The 23,157-nt window shown below is 52.5% G+C and overlaps 2 protein-coding genes across 4 annotated transcripts in view; one reads left to right on the forward strand and one right to left on the reverse strand.

Annotated features, from left to right (window-relative positions):
• The window catches only part of PLCD1 (phospholipase C delta 1), a 91,372-nt gene extending 74,669 nt beyond the window's left edge, over window positions 1-16,703 (forward strand). For both annotated transcript variants that reach the window (XM_064162356.1, XM_064162355.1), the window contains exons 9-15: window positions 2,512-2,679; window positions 5,156-5,312; window positions 5,604-5,720; window positions 10,641-10,819; window positions 12,130-12,262; window positions 14,599-14,748; window positions 15,717-16,703. In XM_064162356.1, the coding sequence (XP_064018426.1) occupies window positions 2,512-2,679; window positions 5,156-5,312; window positions 5,604-5,720; window positions 10,641-10,819; window positions 12,130-12,262; window positions 14,599-14,748; window positions 15,717-15,808 (996 nt within the window). In that variant the 3' untranslated portion in view covers window positions 15,809-16,703. The remainder of the gene's footprint in view (window positions 1-2,511; window positions 2,680-5,155; window positions 5,313-5,603; window positions 5,721-10,640; window positions 10,820-12,129; window positions 12,263-14,598; window positions 14,749-15,716) is intronic.
• A 4,894-nt stretch (window positions 16,704-21,597) lies between these two features.
• LOC135185557 (villin-1-like) overlaps window positions 21,598-23,157 on the reverse strand; it is a 91,700-nt gene continuing 90,140 nt past the window's right edge. For both annotated transcript variants that reach the window (XM_064162354.1, XM_064162353.1), the window contains exon 20: window positions 21,598-22,664. In XM_064162354.1, coding sequence (XP_064018424.1) covers window positions 22,551-22,664 — 114 coding nt within the window. In that variant the 3' untranslated portion in view covers window positions 21,598-22,550. The remainder of the gene's footprint in view (window positions 22,665-23,157) is intronic.

The raw sequence follows: 23,157 nt of genomic DNA on the forward strand, positions 1-23,157 counted from the left end.
ATTTCTAATGCTGCTGCTTCAGCAGGACCTTTGCACTGCCACAGTCAAGGTGCCTCCATCTAAGACATGACTCTCCTGGAGTGATGATACACCCAGCAAGGGAACAGGTCTCTGCAGGCTGTTACTGAGAGGGAAACATCAGAGTCTTAGGTGTCACGTCCTGGCTTGCTGTTTAACTTGGTGCAGGATCAGGAAAGCTGCTGATAGCTTTTCAAACACTGCCTTGTGGCTGAGGGAATGATATGCAGAAAGGAAGGAGAAACACCAGGGAATGAAATGTGTGATGTGTGTGCAAGCTTCCCAAAAATGTTCTTTTTTCCCCCCACTTCTGTGCTCATCTAACCTCCTGTTTTGGTTGCTAGGTGGACATGTGGCCCCAGCAGGGAGAGAAGAGCCCAGATCTACCTTAGATGGATTTGGGCTGACATGGTCCATTGGAGGAATTGATCCATTTAGTTTAAGGGGAGAAAAAGCAGAACCTCTCCTTTTTCCTCTAGTATTTTTCCTCTGCCTCTCTGCTGTTTGAAGGAGGAGAGTGCACAGGCTGAAGTGCTGATTTTTTTGGTGGAAAATACACTGAAGCTGAAAGATGAAGGAAAACAACCAGAAACCTCTTGGATTTTCCACTTTCTTGTGAAGCTGATGCGGGGAAGCCCAGGGCTAGAAAAAGGGTGGGACCTGCCTTTGGGAAGAGGGCTGAAAGGCTGTAAATAAAGCCATGTGAAGCACTGCTGGAGCCTGTGCTAGCAGGGCAGTGTCAGTAATTAAAGGAAGATTGACACAGATTGGATTCATGCTAACAATTCCTATCACAGCCCAGGGCAGGCAGCTGATTTATTAGGCTCCATTGAGAACCAGTGCTGGGCACACACAGCATCTGAATGGTATCTCCCTCAAGCTGCTGCCTTTGGGTCACAGTAGTAAATTAAAGGTCTGAAGGGTGAAAGGCCAAAAACCCCCTAAAAGCTCCAGACATTGCCAAGGTTGAGGGAAGAGCTCATCAGCCTCTGAGCTGCTGGCTTGTTGGAAGCCCTTCTGCCTCAGCCCTGATCTGCACAGGGCTCTGCCAGTGAACCTCCCCTCTGTCCCTATAGCCCAGCCAGAAGTGCTGCAAGCCCCCAGCCCCAGAATGAGGCTAAACAACCTGCATGCAATTATTCCACATACCAGGCATATCTGAAAACCTTCCCAAGTTCCTGTTCTTGGACTTCCTTGTTTATGGTGTCAGTGGCTTTGGGCTTAGCACACCTATCCTGGGGGATGGACCTTATGAACATGAGTGCCCCTAGTTGGGAGGCCTGTTGTAGTGGGCAGCAGAGCCAATGGCATCCTGGGCTGGCTCAGGAGCAGTGTGGGCAGCAGGACAAGGGAGGTTCTTCTGCCCCTGTGCTCAGCACTGCTCAGGCCACCCCTGCAGTGCTGTGTCCAGTTCTGGGCTCCTGAATTCAAGAGAGATGTTGAGGTGCTGGAAGGTGTTGAGAGAAGGGCAGCAAGGCTGGGGAGGGGCCTGGAGCAGAGCCCTATGAGGAGAGGCTGAGGGAGCTGGGGGTGTGCAGCCTGCAGCAGAGGAGGCTCAGGGCAGAGCTCATTGCTGCCTGCAGCTGCCTGCAGGGAGGCTGTAGCCAGGTGGGGTTGGGCTCTGCTGCCAGGCAGCCAGCAACAGAAGAAGGGGACACAGTCTCAAGCTGTGCCAGGGGAGGTTCAGGCTGGATGTTGTTAGGAAGTTGTTGTCAGAGAGAGTGATTGGCATTGGAATGGGCTGCCCAGGGAGGTGGTGGAGTCTCTGTGCCTGGAGGTGTTGAACCCAAGCCTGGATGAGGCACTTAGTGCCATGGTCTGGTTGACTGGGTGGGGCTGGGTGCTAGGTTGGGCTGGCTGAGCTTGGAGCTCTCTTCCAACCTGCTTGAGTCTATGAATCTATGAATCTCTGTGTCTTCCTAAGGCAAGGGATCTACTCAATGGAGCTGAACTGATGAGCTGAGTGTCTTTCTCCTCAGGCTAGAAATACTTAGTATCATATGAAGGGGAACTAAAGGTGATGGAGCAAGTGCATGTGTGTGCTTGTGCCTGTGTGCATCAGCTTATAAAGCCTCGTTAAAGAGATAAGCACTGCACTGTAGGACTTTGCTGCCTGGCACCCATATTAACTGAAGACAGTGCCAGGGATGTGTGGGTTCAGTGCAGTGCTACTATAGAGCAGCACCTTCTGTACGAAGTGGAGATGGCAATGCTCATGTTTGGGGTGACTGTCACCTCTGATTGTGGGCCAGAAGGTCATGCATCTCATCTAGAGTTATGTGGCATGACTGCTCTTGTGGCACGATGGAAGTTGCCTGCACAGGGAGGATGCTAAACCTCTGCAATGCAACAAGGCTCTGGAGAATCAATCAATGACTGATGCAGCTCTAAAGGGCCCTGGCTGCAGCTGAGGAGCTGTTATATCCTTGCTGCTGCAGGGGGAGCAGAACCTTTCCTGATCACCATCTCTTTTGTCCACTTTTCCTTGGGCAGCAATTGAAAGGGAAGATCCTCGTGAAAGGCAAGAAGCTTAGCAGGCAGGAGGACCCCGCTGGAACAAATGGGAACAACAACCTGGAGGCTGAGGATGTCTCGGATGAAGACGAAGCAGCTGAAATTGAAGACGAATCTGTAAAGACTGAGATAGAGCAGAAGGGGAAGGTATGTGAAAAAACAAATAAAGCTAACTGAATTCTCAAAAGAGGCACATCTGGGGAGGCAGAAAAGCTGTGAACAAGAGCTTTGCCCTTTGCAGGCAGCTCTGAAGTCCTGCCTCAGGGAATTCTGTCGTTGCTATGTTCCCAGCTCAGACAGCTTTCAATCTAGCTTCAGCTACTCATCTGCCGATAGGCAAGGGTGAACTGCTGAAGCCAGCAGAATGGAGGATTCTAGTCCTTGCTCAGCTGCATAATTGCTGTCCCAAGTACAAGCAGACACCTGGCAGAGGCAGCTAAGCATGAAGGGTGGCTTCTTGCCTTACAAGGAGGCTGGAGAACCCTGCAGCTGGCACGGATCGTGTCACGGCTATGGGAGCAGTGGAAGGATGTCTGCTCAGGCTACCTCTGCCTCATTCCAGAGATCTATTTGTCATTTGACCATCCTGACTTTGTCTGTTACTAGAGATTGGTGCTTCTCTAGTCCCCTTTTGACACATACCTGCACCCTTACTGGACTTGTTTTCCTAACCCAGTGGAGGGAGGGAAAAGCTGCAGCTCTATGGGGAATGAGTGTCTGCTTATCAAAGCAGTTGGGATGATTAGACTGGAGGTGAGGAGGAAGTTGTTGAGCAGGAGAGTGGTGAGAGGCTGGAATGGGTTGCCCAGGGAGGTGGTTGAGGCCCCATGGCTGGAGGTGTTTGAGGCCAGGCTGGCTGAGGCTGTGTGCAGCCTGCTCTAGGGTAGGGTGTCCCTGGGCATGGCAGGGAGGGGTTGGAATTGGCTGCTCCTTGTGCTCCCTTCCAACCCTGACTGGTTCAGTGATTCTGTGATTACTTCTGGCAGGAAAAGGCTGGCCTTTGTGGCAGTGCTTTGCTCTCTTGTGCAAGGACATTCATTTTCCCATGCTGTGAAGGCCAGATTCCTGGCAGAGCAGGTTCATAGGTGGTGTGAATACATTCAGTCCCACTGATGGCAAAGCTGATTGGCATTGCCTCTGAGTCCGGTCTGATCTGTGCTTCCTCTTGCCGATTTGCTCACTCTTTGAGGGGCTGATTTCTGTCTCTGACCTGTAGTCACTAATGTATAGAATTTGGAAGCCTACATTCTTCTTTCTTTGCCTCTGATGAGAGCTGTTGGCTCTCACTTCACCCTTGCACCAGTGAGTGCAGATGTGGAGCAGGAGGTGTCAAGGTGCTGTGAGAACTTCCCAGGTCAAGGGAAAAAGATTGAGCTCTGTAGAGGCAAAACCATTCTTCCTCTTCCCTTATTTCCAGGTGTGCACACTTGGGACCAGGACAGTATGGACCACTCATTGCTAAGGCTCTGATGTAGAGTGTAGCAAGTGGAGACAGCCATTGATGCTGAGCTAAAGTGCTCATGCAGAGAGCAGCAGTAAGGGTATCCCACCAACAAAGAGACAATCCATCTGCAGAATATAATGCAATGAGGGTGCTAGGACAGCAAAGCATCTGTTGTGTGAAATCCCCTCTCTTAGTCCACCAGTACATGCCAACTGGGTTGGCTGCTACTGTGGTTGTAGCCCTAATCACTTGGAAGCTGTGATAGCCTGAAATGTTCACATAATTACATGCAAATAAATGCAGGAGGGATGTCCCAGATGAAATATTCTTGGTAGTAACACTTGGGAAGTCAGTGCTAGCAGTAGGCAGGCCAGGATGGGTCTTAGAATGCAGTGATGCTCTGAGAGAAGGGATTAGCACTCTTCCTGCAGGGCCAAGGACAGAGAATCAGAGAATCACAGAGTCATAGAATCAAGCAGGTTGGAAGAGACCTCCAAGCTCATCCAGTCCAACCTAGCACCCAGCCCTATCCATTCAATCAGACCATGGCACTAAGTGCCTCATCCAGGCTTCTCTTGAAGACCCCCAGGGACGGTGCCTCCACCACCTCCCTGGGCAGCCCATTCCAATGCCAATCACTCTCTCTGTGAAGAACTTCTTCCTAACATCCAGCCTAGACCTACCCTGGCACAACTTGAGGCTGTGTCCCCTTGTTCTGTTGCTGGTTACCTGGGAGAAGAGGCCAACCCCCACCTGGCTGCAATGCCCCTTCAGGTAGTTGTAGACAGTAATAAGATCACCTCTGAGCCTCCTCTTCTCCAGGCTAAACAGGCCCAGCTCCCTCAACCTCTCCTCATAGGGTTTGTGCTCCAGGCCCCTCACCAGCTTTGTTGCCCTTCTCTGGACATGTTCCAGCACCTCAACATCTTTCTTGAATTGAGGGGCCCAGAACTGGACACAGCACTCAAGGTGTGGTTTGATCAGTGCTGAGTACAGGGGCAGAATAACCTCCCTTGTCCTGCTGCCCACACTGCTCCTGATGCACTGTTCCACCACTGTGAGGAGAGAGGGTAGGAAAGGGCAGCCTGCTCCTTTCCTACCCTCTCTCCTCACAGTGGTGCCACTGACTTTTGAGTATGACTGCAGGAAATCCCTACAAACCTTCTGCTCTGCTTTTAGAGTGACACCTTGAAGCTGGCCAAGGAATTGTCAGACACAGTTGTCTACTGCAAGAGTGTCCATTTCAATGGCTTTGAGGACCCCAACCACCCTCGGCCTTTCTATGAGATGTCATCGTTCACAGAGAGCAAAGCTCTGAAGCTGGCCCAGGAATCTGGTATGTATGTGCTGCCTTGGCAAGAGGCTCTCCTCTCTCCCAGTCTCTCCTGAGGGGACAGCTAGTGGTGGTTCAGTTTAAGGAAAGGGCATCCTAACAGACATGGGTTAGCATCTCTTTGGTCATGAATGTCACTGGGCAGCAGTGGGAATAACTTAACATCAGAGGCTGCTGCCAAGAGGGGCACTAGGAAGAGAGGCAGCACATACAGCAGCAGCAAGAAGAGGTGAAAGCTGCCCCCATCACTGAAGGGGACATTTTCTCCTTTGATGTATTTGTTTTTTGATGTAGGAACTAGTTTTATTCATCACAACATCAGGCACCTGAGCCGGATCTACCCTGCAGGCTGGAGGACAGATTCTTCCAACTACAACCCTGTCGACCTGTGGAACGTTGGCTGCCAGATTGGTGAGTGACCTGGCTGTGGAGGGGCTTCAGCTGGGGCAGATCAGCTCTTCACTGGGGGCTTCAGCTGAGGCAGATCAGCTCTTCACTGGGGGCTTCAGCTGAGGCAGATCAGCTCTTCATTGGGCATTTCAGCTGAGGCAGATCAGCTCTTCACTGGGGGCTTCAGCTGAGGCAGATCAGCTCTTCATTGGGGGCTTCAGCTGAGGCAGATCAGCTCTTCACTGGGGGCTTCAGCTGGGGCAGATCAGCTCTTCACTGGGGGCTTCAGCTGAGGCAGATCAGCTCTTCATTGGGCATTTCAGCTGAGGCAGATCAGCTCTTCACTGGGGGCTTCAGCTGAGGCAGATCAGCTCTTCACTGGGGGCTTCAGCTGGGGCAGATCAGCTCTTCACTGGGCACTTCAGCTGAGGCAGATCAGCTCTTCACTGGGGGCTTCAGCTGGGGCAGATCAGCTCTTCACTGGGGGCTTCAGCTGAGGCAGATCAGCTCTTCACTAGGGGCTTCAGCTGAGGCAGATCAGCTCTTCACTAGGGGCTTCAGCTGAGGCAGATCAGCTCTTCACTGGGGGCTTCAGCTGAGGCAGATCAGCTCTTCACTGGGGGCTTCAGATGAGACAGATCAGCTCTTCACTGCATGCTCAATGCCTTTTCAAAGCCCACTCTCTGCCCCATCTCTAAGCCATCAGGAGAGCCTTTCCTGCACATATAAATGCACACACCCCTGCAATCTGGCTGAAAGCAGAGTTATTGTTACGTAACAAAGGAGGAAGGAGACAAAACTTACAGTCCCTTGCTGCCAACTGTGCCGAAATCTCTGGCAGTGATGTCAGTCAAACTCAGCTCTCATGAGAAAATGCCTTCAGGTTGCACCAGGGCAGCTTTAGATTGGCTCTTAGGAGAAGTGTTGTTGCTGAAAGAGTGGTCAGGTGCTGGAAGAGGCTGCCCAGGGAAGTGGTGGAGTCACAAGTAGATGTGGCACTTCAGGATATGCTTTAGTGGTTGTGGTAGTGTAGGGTGGATGGTTGGGACTTGATGATCTTAAAGGTCTTTTCCAACCTTAGTGATTTGACCATTCTATGAGTCCTAGCACAAGGCTGAAGCATAAGGTTCAAGCTGTGGCCTGAGCTGTTCCTTGTAGTCAGAGCATCAGACTTACTCCCCGGGTGCTGAGGCCCCTGATGGTATGTTGATGTCTCAGCCTTTGGATGAAAATGAGGGCCCCACAGCTTCAGTGAATGATATAGAATCATAGAATCAAGCAGGTTGGAAGAGAGCTCCAAGCTCATCCTGTCCAACCTAGCACCCAGCCCTAGCCAGTCAACCAGACCATGGCACTAAGTGCCCCAGCCAGGCTTTTCTTGAACACCTCCAGCCACAGAGACTCCACCACCTCCCTGGGCAGCCCATTCCAATGCCAATCACTCTCTCTGACAACAACTTCCTCCTAACATCCAGCCTAGACCTGCCCTGGCACAACTTGAGACTGTGTCCCCTTGTTCTGTTGCTGGTTGCCTGGCAGCAGAGCCCAACCCCACCTGGCTACATCCTCCCTTCAGGTAGTTGTAGACAGCAATGAGCTCTGCCCTGAGCCTCCTCTTCTGCAGGCTGCACACCCCCAGCTCCCTCAGCCTCTCCTCATAGGATTTGTGCTCCAGGCCCCTCACCAGCTTTGTTGCCCTTCTCTGGACACCTTCCAGCACCTCAACATCTTTCCTGAATTGAGGGGCCCAGAACTGGACACAGCACTCAAGGGGTGGCCTGAGCAGTGCTGAGTACAGGGGCAGAATAACCTCCCTTGTCCTGCTGCCCACACTGCTCCTGAGCCAGCCCAGGATGCCATTGGCTCTCTTGCCCACCTGGGCACTGCTGCCTCATCTTCAGCTACTATCTATCAGTACCCCCAGGTCCCTTTCCTCCTGGCTGCTCTCAGCCACTCAGTCCCCAGCCTGTAGTGCTGCTTGGGGTTGTTGTGGCCAAAGTGCAGAACCCTGCCCTTGGCCTTGTTCAGTCTCATCCCATTGGCCTCTGCCCACCCATCCAGCCTGGCCAGGTCCCTCTGCAGGGCTCTGCTACCCTCCAACAGCTCCACAGCTGCTCCTAGCTTGGTGTCATCTGCAGACTTACTGATGCTGGACTCAATCCAGGTCATCAATAAAGATATTGAACAGGACTGGGCCTAGCACTGATCCTTGGGGAACATCACTAGTGACAGCTGCCAGCTGGATGTGGCACCATTCACCACCACTCTCTGGGCTCTGCCCTCCAGCCAGTTCTTGACCCAGCACAGAGTGAATCTGTCCAAACCATGAGCTGCCATATTGTAGCTCTCATCTCAGAAACGTGCTGTAGTGGTAAATTGGCAGGCTGGGGATGGCATGCTGGGCTCTCTTGGTGATGCTGGCTGTTGGAGGTGTCCTAGCTGTGCCTGTGTGGCTCAGCCAGAGAAGAGAAGCTGCAGTTGCAGGGCTCCCTAACCTGCAGCCATGTAGAGCTGCGTGGGCTGGGTGTGCCTGGCAGCATATGAACTCACTGGGTTCTGCAGCTCCCATGGGGCACACAGGTAGCACCTCTTGGCCTCTCTCCCCAGCAGAGAGTCTGGCCTCAGGACCATCCCTGGGAGACAACATCAGGTCCCTTGGGTACACAGGCCAGACCTGACCTGAATTCAGTGTTTAGGCAGCCAAAATCAGCCCTTTCAGTATCCCTGAGTGCTTGCAGCTCCCAGTAAAAGCAGCATACTGCAGTGATTAGAGTCTTGCTTGCAGGTGAGAAGACAGAGCAGTGCTTTAAAATGCTTTTGGCCTTCAAGTATTAGCTGGTATATGCTGCACCAAGGACCAGGATAAGTTGTCATTTGTCCTAGAGCTGTCTTGGAAGTTGCTGGAGGAGCTAGAGTTGATAGAAGTTGCTAGAGCCTTTGGAAATGAGTGGAGTACTGAGGAGGTGCTGGAGTCTTGTGTGTTCCCTTATGGTGTTAGTGAGACTATTCAGAGGCTGCTTGCAGATTTGCCATCAGTGCTTTTGAAAAGGGTACTGCCCAGTTGGAAAGCCTGCAGGAGATCTACCTGGTGTTAGGACACCAGTGAGGCTTCATCTATTTTGGGCAGGAGACAACAAAGAGATAGTTTGATCACTGCTTCTATAGTCCTACATGAGGAGAGAGAGAGGAGGAGCTCTGTAATCTAACCAACAGAGGCATCAGTGCCCCTCAGGATGGCAAAATGAAAACAGGCATATCTGGGCTGGAAAGGAGGTGTTCTAATGAGGCTAAGGAGCCAGAGAAGCAGTCTGAGGATTTGGTGGCTTCCCTGCAGGAGGAAACTCCATGATCTAGCCTTGGGCACTGTGGTAAAGGGTTGGACTTGATGATCTGTGAGGTCTCTTCCAACCTTGGTGATACTGTGATACTGTGATACTGTGATGCACCTGAAAGATGCAGTGGCTCGAGCAGGTGACATGCATTCAGTGTGGGGCAGCTTTTGATCCCGTGGCAGGCAGGAGGACAAATGAGGTGGCCCCTGCTGTATTGTCTTTGAATGCAAGAGGTGCCCAGGGGGAGCAGGCTGTAGGGGTCAGGGTGCACTGCTGCCCTTTGAAGCCAGTGCTTATCTCCTTCTATGCTCAGGTGACTGCTTGGTGGCTGTGGGGAGGCCTGTGGATGTGCTCTGTCTGGACTTCAGCAAGGCCTTTGACACTGTCCCCCACAGCAAACTGCTGGCTAAGCTGTCAGCCCATGGCTTGGATAGCAACACTCTGTGCTGGGTTAGGAACTGGCTGAAGGGGATGAGCCCAGAGAGTGGTGGTGAATGGTGCCACATCCAGCTGGCAGCTGTCACTAGTGGTGTCCCTCAGGGATCAGTGCTGGGCCCCATCCTCTTTAACATCTTCATAGATGATCTGGATGAGGGCATGGAGTCAGTCATCAGCAAGTGTGCAGATGATACCAAGCTGGGGGCAGATGTGGCTGGGTTGGAGGGCAGAAGGGCTCTGCAGTGGGACCTTGACCACCTGGACAGATGGGCAGAGTCCAAGGGGATGGCTTCAATAGCTCCAAGTGCAGGGTGCTGCACTTTGGCCACAGCAACCCCATGCAGAGATACAGGCTGGGGTTGGAGTGGCTGGAGAGCAGCCAGACAGAGAGGGATCTGGGGGTGCTGATTGATACCCACCTGAACATGAGCCAGCAGTGTGCCCAGGTGGCCAAGAGAGCCAGTGGCATCCTGGCCTGCATCAGGAATGGTGTGGCCAGCAGGAGCAGGGAGGTCATTCTGCCCCTGTACTCTGCACTGGTTAGATCACACCTTGAGTGCTGTGTTCAGTTCTGGGCCCCCCAGTTTAGGAGGGACATTGAGATGCTTGAGCGTGTCCAGAGAAGGGCAACGAGGCTGGGGAGAGGCCTTGAGCACAGCCCTACGAGGAGAGGCTGAGGGAGCTGGGATTGGTTAGCCTGGAGAAGAGGAGGCTCAGGGGAGACCTCATTGCTGTCTGCAACTACCTGAGGGGTGGTTGTGGCCAGGGGGAGGTTGCTCTCTTCTCTCAGGTGGCCAGCACCAGAACAAGAGGACACAGCCTCAGGCTGTGCCAGGGGAAATTTAGGCTGGAGGTGAGGAGAAAGTTCTTCCCTGAGAGAGTCATTGGACACTGGAATGGGCTGCCCGGGGAGGTGGTGGAGTCGCCGTCCCTGGAGCTGTTCAAGGCAGGACTGGACGTGGCACTTGGTGCCATGGTCTGGCCTTGAGCTCTGTGCTAAAGGGTTGGACTTGATGATCTGTGAGGTCTCTTCCAACCCTGATAATACTGTGAGACTGTGATACTGTGATTACGTCCATGCCATGGCAGCTTCCTACCAACAGGAGGACTATAAAATCACTCCCACTGAGCTGTCTAACAAAGTGATGGAGTTAATTTCTTTCTGTTGCAGTTGCACTGAATTTCCAGACACCAGGCACAGAAATGGATGTCTACCAGGGTCGGTTCCAGGACAATGGGTTTTCAGGGTACGTCTTAAAGCCAGAATTCCTCCGGGATGAGCACACCCAGTTCAATCCAAAATCCATCACAGGAGGAACGTGGGGGACAAAGAAGAAGCTCCTGCTTAAAGTAAGAACACAAGCTGGAAAATGGCTCCGTGGCATCTACATTTGAGGGAGGGTTGTGCAGTCTCCTTTTCCTGGTCCCACATGGGCAGTGTTATCCTACAGGCTGGATGGGTGGGCAGAGGCCAAGGGGATGAGACTGAACAAGGCCAAGTGCAGGGGTCTACACTTTGGCCACAACAACCCCAAGCAGCACTACAGGCTGGGGCCAGAGTGGCTGAGAGCAGCCAGGCAGAGAGGGAGCTGGGGGTGCTGGGAGAGAGGAGCTGAAGAGGAGGCAGCAGTGCCCAGGTGGGCAGCAGAGCCAATGGCATCCTGGGCTGGCTCAGGAGCAGTGTGGGCAGCAGGACAAGGGAGGTTCTTGTGCCCCTGTGCTCAGCACTGCTCAGGCCACCCCTGGAGTGCTGTGTCCAGTTCTGGGCTCCTCCATTCAAGAGAGATGTTGAGGTGCTGGAAGGTGTTGAGAGAAGGGCAGCAAGGCTGGGGAGGGGCCTGGAGCAGAGCCCTGTGAGGAGAGGCTGAGGGAGCTGGGGGTGTGCAGCCTGCAGCAGAGGAGGCTCAGGGCAGAGCTCATTGCTGTCTGCAGCTGCCTGCAGGGAGGCTGTGGCCAGGTGGGGTTGGGCTCTGCTGCCAGGCAGCCAGCAACAGAACAAGGGGACACAGTCTCAAGCTGTGCCAGGGCAGGTCTAGGCTGGATGTTAGGAGGAAGTTGTTGTCAGAGAGAGTGATTGGCATTGGAATGGGCTGCCCAGGGAGGTGGTGGAGTGACTGTGGCTGAAGGTGTTGAAGCCAAGCCTGGCTGGGGCACTTAGTGCCATGGTCTGGTTGGTTGGGCAGGGCTGGGTGCTAGGTTGGGCTGGCTGAGCTTGGAGGTCTCTTCCAACCTGGTTGACTCTATGATTCTCTGATTTTCCACTGCTGGGGCCTCTGTTTCAGTCCTGCATGGGCTCTCAGTGTTCAGGGTCTTACGCATTCAGTGCTCAGCAGGAGGAGAGGTTGGTGGCAGTACTACCTGGCTTTACAGGCAGCTGTGCAGTTAGCAGACATCACTGTTGTTTCCAGGCATCATCTGATGACCGTGGGCACAGTTGGGGAAGTTCCCTGTCCTGCAGCCAGCTGGCTGGGCTGGAGCAATGTTCCTTAGCTGCTTTGACTCGTGAGTCAAGCATCCTCTGAAGGATGGTACAGTGCTGGTTCTGAAAGACCAGCACCAGCTTGTCACAGCAGGTCCTGCTCTCCTGGAAAGGAGAGGTAAATTTATCAGAGAGCTCTTTCCTAACGATGTCCTGACCTCTTCCTCCTCTTCCTCCACAGATCATCTCTGGTCAGCAGCTGCCCAAGGTGAACAAAAGCAAGAACTCCATCGTCGATCCTAAAGTAACGATAGAGATCCACGGCGTCCAGCAGGACAACAGCAAGAAGCAGACCAAAGTCATTGAAAACAATGGTAAGAGAGTTTCTTCCATGCTGTGCTCCCATGGGGCACTAATTCTTCATCTTAGGTAGCAGAGTCCCTGCCAAGACTGATGCCTTATGGCCAGGCCTACCAGGATGCACCCAAGGCTACCCACACCAAGCAGATACATGAGATGCTGTTGGCCTCCTGGGTCTATACTGCTGCTGGCGTGAGCTACCCCCACAGATTGGTGCTCCTGTTACTTTCAGAGGGCTTCCCTCTCTTCTCTCTCTCTAAGATGTATGGAGACAGAAACTGCCTGCAAGGCAACTTTTGAGTCTGGCTGCCAAATCTGCAGAGCTAAAGCTTTAGAAGTGCTCTTCAGACTTACTGAGGGTGCACTGATTCCTCTGTCCATGTCACTGACAAAGATGTCACACAGCACTGGTGCCAGCACTGACCCCTGAGGGATGCCACTTGGCACTGCTCTGCAGGTGGACATTGTGTCCTTGATCACCACTCTCTGCATTCCACCATCCAGCCCATTCCTTACCCAGCAGTGCTCCACCCATCCAGTCTGTGTTTCTCCAGTTTGGTGACCAGGCTCAGGCCTCAGAGATCTCACAGGCACTTCACCTCCCCATGGACCATTCCTTAGTGGCTGTGATTTTCTGCCATGCAATGAGGCTCTGAATAGTGTGGCCTTCTGAGACTGCAGAGGGCACGTTCAGCCCTCTCTCCTGTGGGAGTACCAAGGCAGTAGGAGCAAGAGCCAAGTGCTGGAAAGTCAAGGCATATTTTCCTCCCTGCTAACAATCTTTCCCTTTTCCTCTTTCCTGCCCGAGTAAATCTGGTCTGGCTCCTAAAGCTCACAGCCATTTCCGTCACCTACAACAAATAATTTGTTTAAGCCTTGAGTGAAAGCTGTGCAGGGAACATTTCAGCCCAGCCAGCCCCACAGCCAGTCCTTGTCTGTCTGGAGTGATACTGCAGGGAGTGTTGGCTAATGGAAAGTGAATCAAACAAGGAAAACAGCAATGCTGGAAACAGGCAGCTGAAGAGAGGGGGTTGCATCTCAGGAGCTTGGGCTTCAGATGCGTGACCACACTTCAGCAGCTTACTTCATTTCATGTTTTGTGGTTGGACTCAATGATCTCAAGGATCTTTTCCATCCTAAATGTTTCTATGGTTCTGTGCTGGTGGGATTGAAGCAGGGGTTGTGAGCAAAGACCAGGTCACAGTGGTGCAGCTGTGCAGCTCAAGAGGTTGTGGGAACCTGCTGGCTCAGCAGCTCTGAGCATCTCACTGCGGCTCTGCCATGGGTTGAAAATCCCCTGCAGATGTCAGTACAGTGAAACTCTGCTAAGGATAGAGGAGGTCAGGAGCAGAGGTGTGCTCTCTGAGCAGTCTGGCTGATTTAACCCTATGAAAGGCCAACCCAGCACAGGTCTTTTTCCATGGCACTGTCTGCATGCCCATCTCAACACCGTCAGGGCCAGCTGAAAGATCCCTGCCTCCCACCCAGCTGCAGAGCCTCCGTGAGCAGCAGGCTTGAGCTGAGGTTTTGCTGTCCTTACGCTTCTCTGCTGCACAGGCTGGGCTGATGGCAGTAGGGTTTCAGACAGGATGTCCTCTCCTCCTGTTTGCTTCTGGCGTGTGCTGTATTGAGCTGCAGGGAGCACCCACCATGACCTGGAGAGAGACCACTGAGCTTGCTGGGTTCTGTTTGCTTTGTGAGTCTGGACTATCAGATAGGTATCTGTAGGAGCAGTGGGGCTAGTCTCAGACTCTGCCCTTACACAGAGGGGCACAAAAGATTGCAGACACAGATTTGATGATCTTTCTGTAAGCAGACTCTCCTCATTAACCTTTCCTGTGGACAGGCACAGAGTGGTGACAGATAGGTGCACCTCAAGCACTGAGTGAGGCTTAAGGCCCTAGAAGGTCACAGCACAAAGGCACAGCTCTTCTCTTTGCTCCCCTCTGGTTCAGGGCTGTAAAAACTTTGAGCTGGTCCAGCGGTAACCAAACATAACAGTCAGTAAGAGCTTGTGGAGCAGAGCTGACTTCACCTTCCTCCTGCTCCTTGCTCCCTTTTGGTACCATGGTGCTGAGATCCATGGTAACCTGCTGAAGCTAAAGGATTTATTGATGCCAGGCAGCAAACTACTGTTCAAGCTGGGAGCAATAGTTTTGGCACCCCCTGAGACCTCTGTCCTGGATCAGATTAGGTTGGCTGTTAGGAAAAATTCCACCCACTTGTGCCTCTGACCTCCAACCTTATCTGCCAACATCTCTGACCTCTGTCTTTGGCTCGTGTGCATGTATCACCCCTCCTTCCTTGTTTGTAAGCACCTCTGCCCTCCATCTCTGTCTGTGCTGCCCAGGCTTTAACCCCAAATGGGATGAAGAGTTTACATTTGACATAGAGATCCCTGCGCTTGCCCTGGTCCGGTTTGTGGTGGAAGACTTTGACATGTCAACCAAGAACGACTTCATTGGGCAGTACACTCTTCCCTTCACTAGTCTGAAGCAAGGTAAGGCACTCCTCCCTCTTTCTTAGAACCACTGAGGCCTTTGGGAAGATCCAGACCTATCACACCTTGGAGCAGGACAGGTTCTCTCTCTAGAGTATAGGCAAGATGATAAGTGGCTTATTGGGCAGCTGTTAACACTGTCTCTGGGGAAGGGATCTCCTTGTCACCAGTTGCCTCGGGCATGATGTTTTACCCACACTCAGCCTCACCTCTCAGTCATAGAACATAGAATCAACCAGGTTGGAAGAGAGCTCCAAGCTCTTTCAGCCCAACCTGGCACCCAGCCCTGTCCAGTCAACCAGACCATGGCACTAAGTGCCCCAGCCAGGCTTGGCTTCAACACCTCCAGGCACAGCCACTCCACCACCTCCCTGGGCAGCCCATTCCAATGCCAATCACTCTCTCTGACAACAACTTCCTCCAAACATCAAGCCTAGACCTGCCCTGGCACAGCTTCAGGCTGTGTCCCCTTGTTCTGTTGCTGGCTGCCTGGCAGCAGAGCCCAACCCTACCCGGCTACAGCCTCCCTGCAGGCAGCTGCAGACAGCAATGAGCTCTGCCCTGAGCCTCCTCTGCTGCAGGCTGCACACCCCCAGCTCCCTCAGCCTCTCCTCACAGGGCTGTGCTCCAGGCCCCTCCCCAGCCTTGCTGCCCTTCTCTCAACACCTTCCAGCACCTCAACATCTCTCTTCAATTGAGTGGCCCAGATCTGGACACAGCACTCAAGGAGTGGCCTGAGCAGTGCTGAGCACAGGGGCACAAGAACCTCCCTTGTCCTGCTGCCCACACTGCTCCTGAGCCAGCCCAGGATGCCATTGGCTCTGCTGCCCACCTGGGCACACTGCTGTTCTGTGAGGCACTGGGAGCAAAATGCTCTGAGAGAGGGAGAGGTTTCTGCAGGGGTTTGGCAAACATTAGCAAAGGTTTTTCCAAGTGGACCCACATTCCACCTGTGCTTTTGCCTCCAGGTTACCGCCACATCCATCTTCTGACCAAGAACGGAGACCCATACTCCTCCTCCACCCTCTTTGTGTACGTCAATATCCAGGACTACGAGTAGCAGCCCAGCTCTTTCAGGACACAGTGAACCTCGTTATGGACCTAGAAGGACTTCAGCATGTGACATCTGCCAGTGTCAGGCTCCCATCAAATCCCCTGTGCTTTCTCTGGAGCTGCAGCCGTGCTCCATGGGACCCCTGATGTGAAAGAGCTGCTGCTGACCTTCTCCGTTCTGCTGGAAACATACCAATGCTGCTGTTGGGGTTCATCCTTTTGTACCTGTTTGACCAACCCAGCTGTGGTTTTAATTCACTTTATTTAGTGTGGGGTGGGTTTTAACTACTTTTGCTTTTAGCAAGAGGACAGGGACACCTCTCTGCCTTAGCTCAGAGTTTGCCTTACCTGTGAGGTGAGCTGTGAGGATGGGCAAGGGGGCTGAGAAAGCAGAAGGGTTAGTTACACAGAAGCAGCCCAGGGAGACAGACACACACACTCTGACAGACAGACACTGACTCTCCTGCTCTGTCTCCTCTATGTTTATGTTCCTGTTTTTATACCTCTCAGCAAGCCTATGAGTGCAGTAGACATCAGCCTTGTTTCTTTTTCACAGCCCTATCATCTAATTTCTCTCACTAAAATATTCCAGTTAGCCTCAAACCAGCACATTAGCCAAGTGCAGCTCTAGAGTTGGGGGTTGGGCAGGCATCTGCATAGAACACCTGACAGCTGTGCCAGAAATAAGTCCACCCTGCTGCTGAACTCAGTGCCCAGATGCCAGGTGACTTCTTGCGACTTCAGCTGTCAGCCCTCTCCCACTGTATGAAGTCTTAAAGGGGGACACAGCTCTCCTCTCCTCTCCTCTGTTACAGCATCAAACAAGCAAGCTGCACTCCAAAGGCTGTGTTATGTAACTCCACTTTTCCTTTTGTACCACAATAAAAACGACCTGAACACTACTCTGCCTTGCAGCTGGCTCTCTGCCAGCTCGCTCTGCATTCCAACCCTGCCTCTCCTCCTCTGAAGGAGAAAGGAGCTGCCCAACATGGGCACATTTCCCTCTCACCCAAAGCCAAACTCACTCACAGGGCACCTGAGAGAACATCTTTTGCCCTGTGACAGTGGGAAATAGGCTCAGCTGACAGCAGGGATTTGGGTTTAACACAGTAAAACTTTCTGTGTTGGTGTTTTTACAGGGGAAAAAAGGCATTTTTGGAGGGAAGTGGCAGTAGAACCCAGTGTAAATGTGAGCCCAGCCCCAGCTGCACTGCAGAGGTATCAGCACACAGTATTTATGGCAACAAGTGGGTTTTCTTCAAGTGCAGAGTCCTGCATCTGGGGAGGAGTAATAAGTTCCACCAGTACAGGCTGGGAGGTGATCTGCTGGAGAGCAGCCCTGTGGAGAGGAAACTGGGGGTCCTGGTGGCTAACGAGTTCCCCATGGCACAGCAATGTGCCCTGGGGGCCAAGAAGGCCAATGGGATCCTGGGGTGTATTTGGAGGAGTGTGTCCAGCAGATCAAGGGAGGTTCTCCTCCCCCTCTACTCTGCCCTGCTGAGACCTCATCTTGAATACTGCCTTCAGTTTTGGGCTCCCCACTTGAAGAGGAACAGGGATCTGCTGGAGAGGGTCCAGTGAAGAGATACAAGGATGATGAGGGGACAGGAGGGCATGGCTTATGAGGAGAGGCTGAGGGACCTGGGGCTGCTTAGTCTGGAGAAGAGAAGACTGAGAGGGGATTTGATAAATGTTTATAAGTATCTGAGGGCTGCCAGGAGGTGGGGAACAGGCTCTGCTCACTGCTCCCTGGGATAGGACAAGCAGCAATGGGTGTAAGTTGCAGCACAGGAGGTTCCAGGTCAACACAAGGGGAAACTTCTTTCCTGTAAAGGTCACAGAGCCCTGGCACAGGCTGCCCAGAGAGGTTGTGGAGTCTCCTTCTGTGGAGCCTTTCAGGGCCTGTCTGGATGTGTTCCTGTGTGCTCTGTGTTAGATAGGATTGTCCTGCTCTGGCAGGGAGGTTGGACTGGATGATGTCCTAGGGTCCCTTCCAACCCCTAACATCCTATGAGCCTGGGATACAGCTACAGAGTTAAGGGCATGTTGTTGAAATGATACAGTTGGCACTTCAAAATATGTATGTTACTAACAGTGTGACAGTATCATCAGGGTTGGAAGAGACCTCACAGATCATCAAGTCCAACCCTTTAGCACAGAGCTCAAGGCCAGACCATGGCACCAAGTGCCACATCCAGTCCTGCCTTGAACAGCTCCAGGGACGGCGACTCCACCACCTCTGTTAGACTGTTAAAAACTGGGGGGGGGGAATATCTGGAAGAGTCTAAGAGTCTAGTTCCTTGCCACTACTTGGCTCTTTGTCTTACTTGAGTGCAGCACATGTGAAGCTGGAGGCAGAACTTTCCATACCTGGTGGTGGAGAGGATAGAATCATAGAATCAAGCAGGTTGGAAGAGAGCTCCAAGCTCATCCAGTCCAACCTAGCACCCAGCCCTATCAATCAACCAGACCATGGCACTAAGTGCCCCAGCCAGGCTTGGCTTCAACGCTGCTACCAAAGATGTTAATGTCCCTTTAAACAAATTCCAGTCCAGTCACTCCTCCACCCATTACTTTAGCCCCAAATAGCCCAGACTTAAGGATCCTTGGTCCCACTCCAAAACTGTGTTTCCTTTAGCCATACCTGGAGCTTGTTGTGCTGTGGTAAGCGTTGCTGGACACGTTGGTTTTTCCTCTTCACTAGGGTGTTGTGTGATGGTGTAAAACTGATTCAGATTAAATGTGAATTACATTCCCAACTCAAGGCTCATATTGACTAAAAAAAAACAGTGGCTAAAAGAGATTAAGAGTGGCAGAGGCCACTGAGGTAGAACAGGATGTCCTGCAGTGATGTGGTCTCTCTTGGCTTGCCTCTAGGATGGGGAAAATCAGGAGGCACATCTGAAGGCCAAGGCTGGCCTTGACATCCAGCTCAGGAGCATCCTTGACTCTAAGCTAATTAGGGACAGCCCAAGTTCAGTCCCTGCTCACAGGATGCTTCAAGCATTTTGTTTCAAGGAGCCATGGGGTGAAAAGTGTGAGTGAAGGGCTGGAAATGCCCTGGAGCATGTAGGGGGCTTGCACCATGTGGCCAGAGGGCAGGCACAAGGAGAGGCATTTCTGCCTCCCTCCCTCGTGTCTGCATCAGCTCTGGTGGAGCAGATTGGGCTTAGCCCTTTGAGTTGACTGAGAACAAACTATTTGTGGTTCTGACACTGCAGGCTTCCAGCTGCATTATTGAGCTAAACCAGCCCTTGCCCACCTGCAGTGGCCAGCACTACAGAGTGGAGGCACAGGGAATGGGAAGGGGGGGGGGGTGGGGGTAGGACCTCACTAGCCAGGGCCAGAGTGAATGTAGATGTCCTGCACTTTACATAAAGGTAGGGAAGATCAGCAGGAAGAGAGAACATCTCTCATCAGGTAGGCACAGTTAGGGAGAAGCTACTGAGCCAGGTTGGAAAGTAGCTGAGATGGACCAGAGAGCCATGGACAGTGTTGTAAGGTCTCTCCCCAAAAGATGGGACACCATCCATGCCACTGTCAAAGCACCTCCTCTCTGAGCAGATTAGGATATGATGGAGTCCCAGAGCTCTGGTGAAAAGAGCAGCAGAAACAGGGGATGGCCCACTGGACACTACAGCAAAAGTGGCAAGCAGCCTGAATGAGAGGATGAGGGTGAGAATCTTTCCTTTAGAAATCAGAGCCAGAGATAAAGCCAGCTCTGCCCAGGAGGAAGAAGTCAGAGCCAGAGATAAAGCCAGCTCTGTCCATGAGGAAGAAATCAGAGCCAGAGATAAAGCCAGCTCTGTCCATGAGGAAGAAATCAGAGCCAGAAATAAACCCAGCTCTGCCCAGGAGGAAGAAATCAGAGCCAGAGATAAAGCCAGCTCTGCCTAGGAGGAAGAAATCAGAGCCAGAGATAAAGCCAGCTCTGCCCAGGAGGAAGAAATCAGAGCCAGAGATAAACCCAGCTCTGCCTAGGAGGAAGAAATCAGAGGCAGAGATAAAGCCAGCTCTGCCTAGGAGGAAGAAATCAGAGCCAGAGATAAAGCCAGCTCTGTCCATGAGGAAGAAATCAGAGCCAGAAATAAACCCAGCTCTGCCCAGGAGGAAGAAATCAGAGCCAGAGATAAAGCCAGCTCTGTCCATGAGGAAGAAATCAGAGCCAGAAATAAACCCAGCTCTGCCTAGGAGGAAGAAATCAGAGCCAGAGATAAAGCCAGCTCTGCCTAGGAGGAAGAAATCAGAGCCAGAGATAAAGCCAGCTCTGCCCAGGAGGAAGAAATCAGAGCCAGAGATAAAGCCAGCTCTGCCTAGGAGGAAGAAATCAGAGCCAGAGATAAACCCAGCTCTGCCCATGAAGAAGAAATCAGAGCCAGAGATAAAGCCAACTCTGCCCAGGAGGAAGAAATCAGAGCCAGAGACAAAGCCAGCTCTGCCCAGGAGGAAGAAATCAGAGCCAGAGACAAAGCCAGCTCTGCCCAGAAGGAAGAAATCAAGGCCAGAGATAAAGCCAGCTCTGCCCAGAAGGAAGAAATCAGAGCCAGAGACAAAGCCAGCTCTGCCCAGAAGGAAGAAATCAGAGCCAGAGACAAAGCCAGCTCTGCCCAGAAGGAAGAAATCAGAGCCAGAGATAAAGCCAGCTCTGCCCAGGAGGAAGAAGTCAGAGCCAGAGATAAACCCAGCTCTGCCCAGGAGGAAGAAGTCAGAGCCAGAGACAAAGCCAGCTCTGCCCATGAGGAAGAAATCAGAGCCAGAGATAAAGCCAGCTCTGCCCAGGAGGAAGAAGTCAGAGCCAGAGATAAAGCCAGCTCTGCCCAGGAGGAAGAAGTCAGAGCCAGAGATAAAGCCAGCTCTGCCCATGAGGAAGAAATCAGAGCCAGAGATAAAGCCAGCTCTGCCCATGAGGAAGAAATCAGAGCCAGAGACAAAGCCAGCTCTGCCCAGGAGGAAGAAGTCAGAGCCAGAGACAAAGCCAGCTCTGCCCAGGAGAGCAGCAGTTGCTATCAGGCCCAGAGAGCAGGAGCATCTCCTGTCTGCACAACCCCACACTGATTTCTGAGTCCTGGCAGCAGAGATGAGTTGAAGCAGTTTGCAGCAAACTGGCCTCATCCCTTCAGTCTGAGTAGATCTCTGCTCTCCACACGACTGCACAGTGCTCGTTGTGCCCAGCCAGGGCTGTTGGTGGCACAAGCTGCAAGCTGCTCAGCTGGGGGCTGGCAGGAGCATGCTGCAGCAGGGCAGTGCAAATATTGTCTCTTTCAGCAGTGGAGTAGAGGCTGAAGCCAGAACACGGTGCAGTGGTTGTGGTCAGTGTGAGCACATCAGGAGCAAACATTCAAGTAACCTGGTGATTTGTCTCTTGGCTTGACTCTTGCCTTATTCTGCACAGGCTTTGGGGCTAGACCTTCAAGCAGAAATGGGATGAAGTGGTGGCAGAAGCATGGAGGTAATGACAGGGTTGTGGCTTACTCCTTATTCTGAAACACAAAGATCTGTCCAGAAGACTCCACCATCTGCAGTTCCCTGCCTCCAGCTCAGCCAGGTGCACCACTACTGCATGGTCCTGGGTGTTGAATGAGAGCTCCTCAACCAACAGCCACCAGCAGCTCCTCAGCTCCACTTCCATAGAGCTGCAGCAGGGGTGGGCAGTCTGGCCAAGTGCTGAACAGCCAAGAATCCACCGTGGGCAATATGGACAGGGGCAATAAGGACAGGGAGAAAGAAATGGTCCTGGCTATGGAAAAGCTTTTCCCTGCTGCCTCCTACCCCACATGCTGATCAGAGACCCTTGAGTGCTGCTGCTGGCTGTTTATTTGGAATCACTGGTCAGGTTGGGAGTGGAGTAAAGCTGCAAATCCACATCTTCTGAGTTTTGAAACGTGTCTCTTCCTTTAGGTTACAGTTGCATCCCTTAACCACTGAGAGCTTACATTTCCCTCTGCCCTCCCCTCAACCAGACTGAGCCCATGGTCTGGAACCAGTGCTTTCAGCCCCATGGCATCACAGGGATGGAGGTCTGACCAAATCTTCAGTGGGACACACTGCCTCGGGTCATGCCCAAACCCCTCCCAGCTTTCTCAAGCCTCTGGTCTTCAGGCAGATGGACTCTCACCATCACCTGCATCTGATGGTCAGGAGAGGTTGCAAATGCTGTCTGAGTGACATAAATGTAGTCAGAGTCTTGTCTGGCTGTCAAAATCAACAGCTGTGTCTAGCTCTATGGCTCATCATCTTCTGGAAACAGGTCAGCTAATAAATACATCTGGAGGCTCCACTACCTTTTTCCTGACCTCATGGCTATCCCTCTGTCCTCCTAGGGCTCCACCCTCCTCTCCTCACCCAGGATTTACATAGCAGCTGCAAGGCCTTTGTCCTCCTGCCTGTGATCTTCTACAAATGAAGGACTCTCATGACCTCCTGCAGGTGGCAATTTGCAAAAGGGAGAGGAAAGAAGAGGCTACAGTATGGTTGTGTGACACATACTTTTCTTCGTGGCTAGGAGCAATAAAGTGTCAGAAAGAGGCAAAAACATCCCACAGAGCTGTCCCTGCAGAAGGTATGTCCCTGCCTCCTTAGGTTCAGAGAGGAAGGAAGTGTCCCCTGACCAGTGGCTGCTGCAATAACTGCACTGGAGCTTGGCCTGATTGAGATGCTGGGTTGGGGTCATTGAGCGAATGTCTGTACTTCGTCCCTGCAGCTCCTAAGGCTGGGCCCAGGGTCACTGGGTGCTTGCTGGCTCTGTGGTCTCAGAAGAGTCCATATTGCTTCTTCTCATTCTGCTGCTTCCATTTGGGCATCTGGTAGAACTCATCCTTGGACTTCCCAAAGATGTCGTGGAAATCAGCATCAGAGAGATAGCACTGCAGTGGGAGGAGAGAGCAAGGAGAGGTCAGCTTGGGCCCTTCCAGAGGCTGGGACACCTCTGTCAGCTTCATCCCTTCTTTGCTGTGCTAGTGCCATGCCATGACCTGTTGCTCCTGACCTGCTGCCTGTCCTTGTGGTGGAATGTCCCAGAAACTGTTCCTCATCCCACTTTCCAAAGCCCTAGGGGGACACAAGCCTGTCAGCCCGAAGGGATGTTCTGCTTTCAAGCAGTTAGCATGCTCTGACTGGAGCTTGGTGCCTGCTAAGCAGACTGAGGCCAAGACAGTTAATGTGTTGGACATGTTCATGATTCGCAACAAAAGCATCTCCCTCTTGGTTCCCTCCCCCCAAAACTCCACAGGAAATCTTCACACCCATGGCTGCAAAGGCAGAGCTTTGTAAATAGTGGCTCACCAGTGACACTGAGAAAGGCCTTGTGGGCAGAGCAGGTTGAGCTGTCCCCAGCATTTTGGGGGGACAACCCAGCTG

Source organism: Pogoniulus pusillus, chromosome 23 (genome assembly GCF_015220805.1).
Source record: "Pogoniulus pusillus isolate bPogPus1 chromosome 23, bPogPus1.pri, whole genome shotgun sequence".
Classification (NCBI taxonomy): Eukaryota; Metazoa; Chordata; class Aves; order Piciformes; family Lybiidae; genus Pogoniulus; species Pogoniulus pusillus.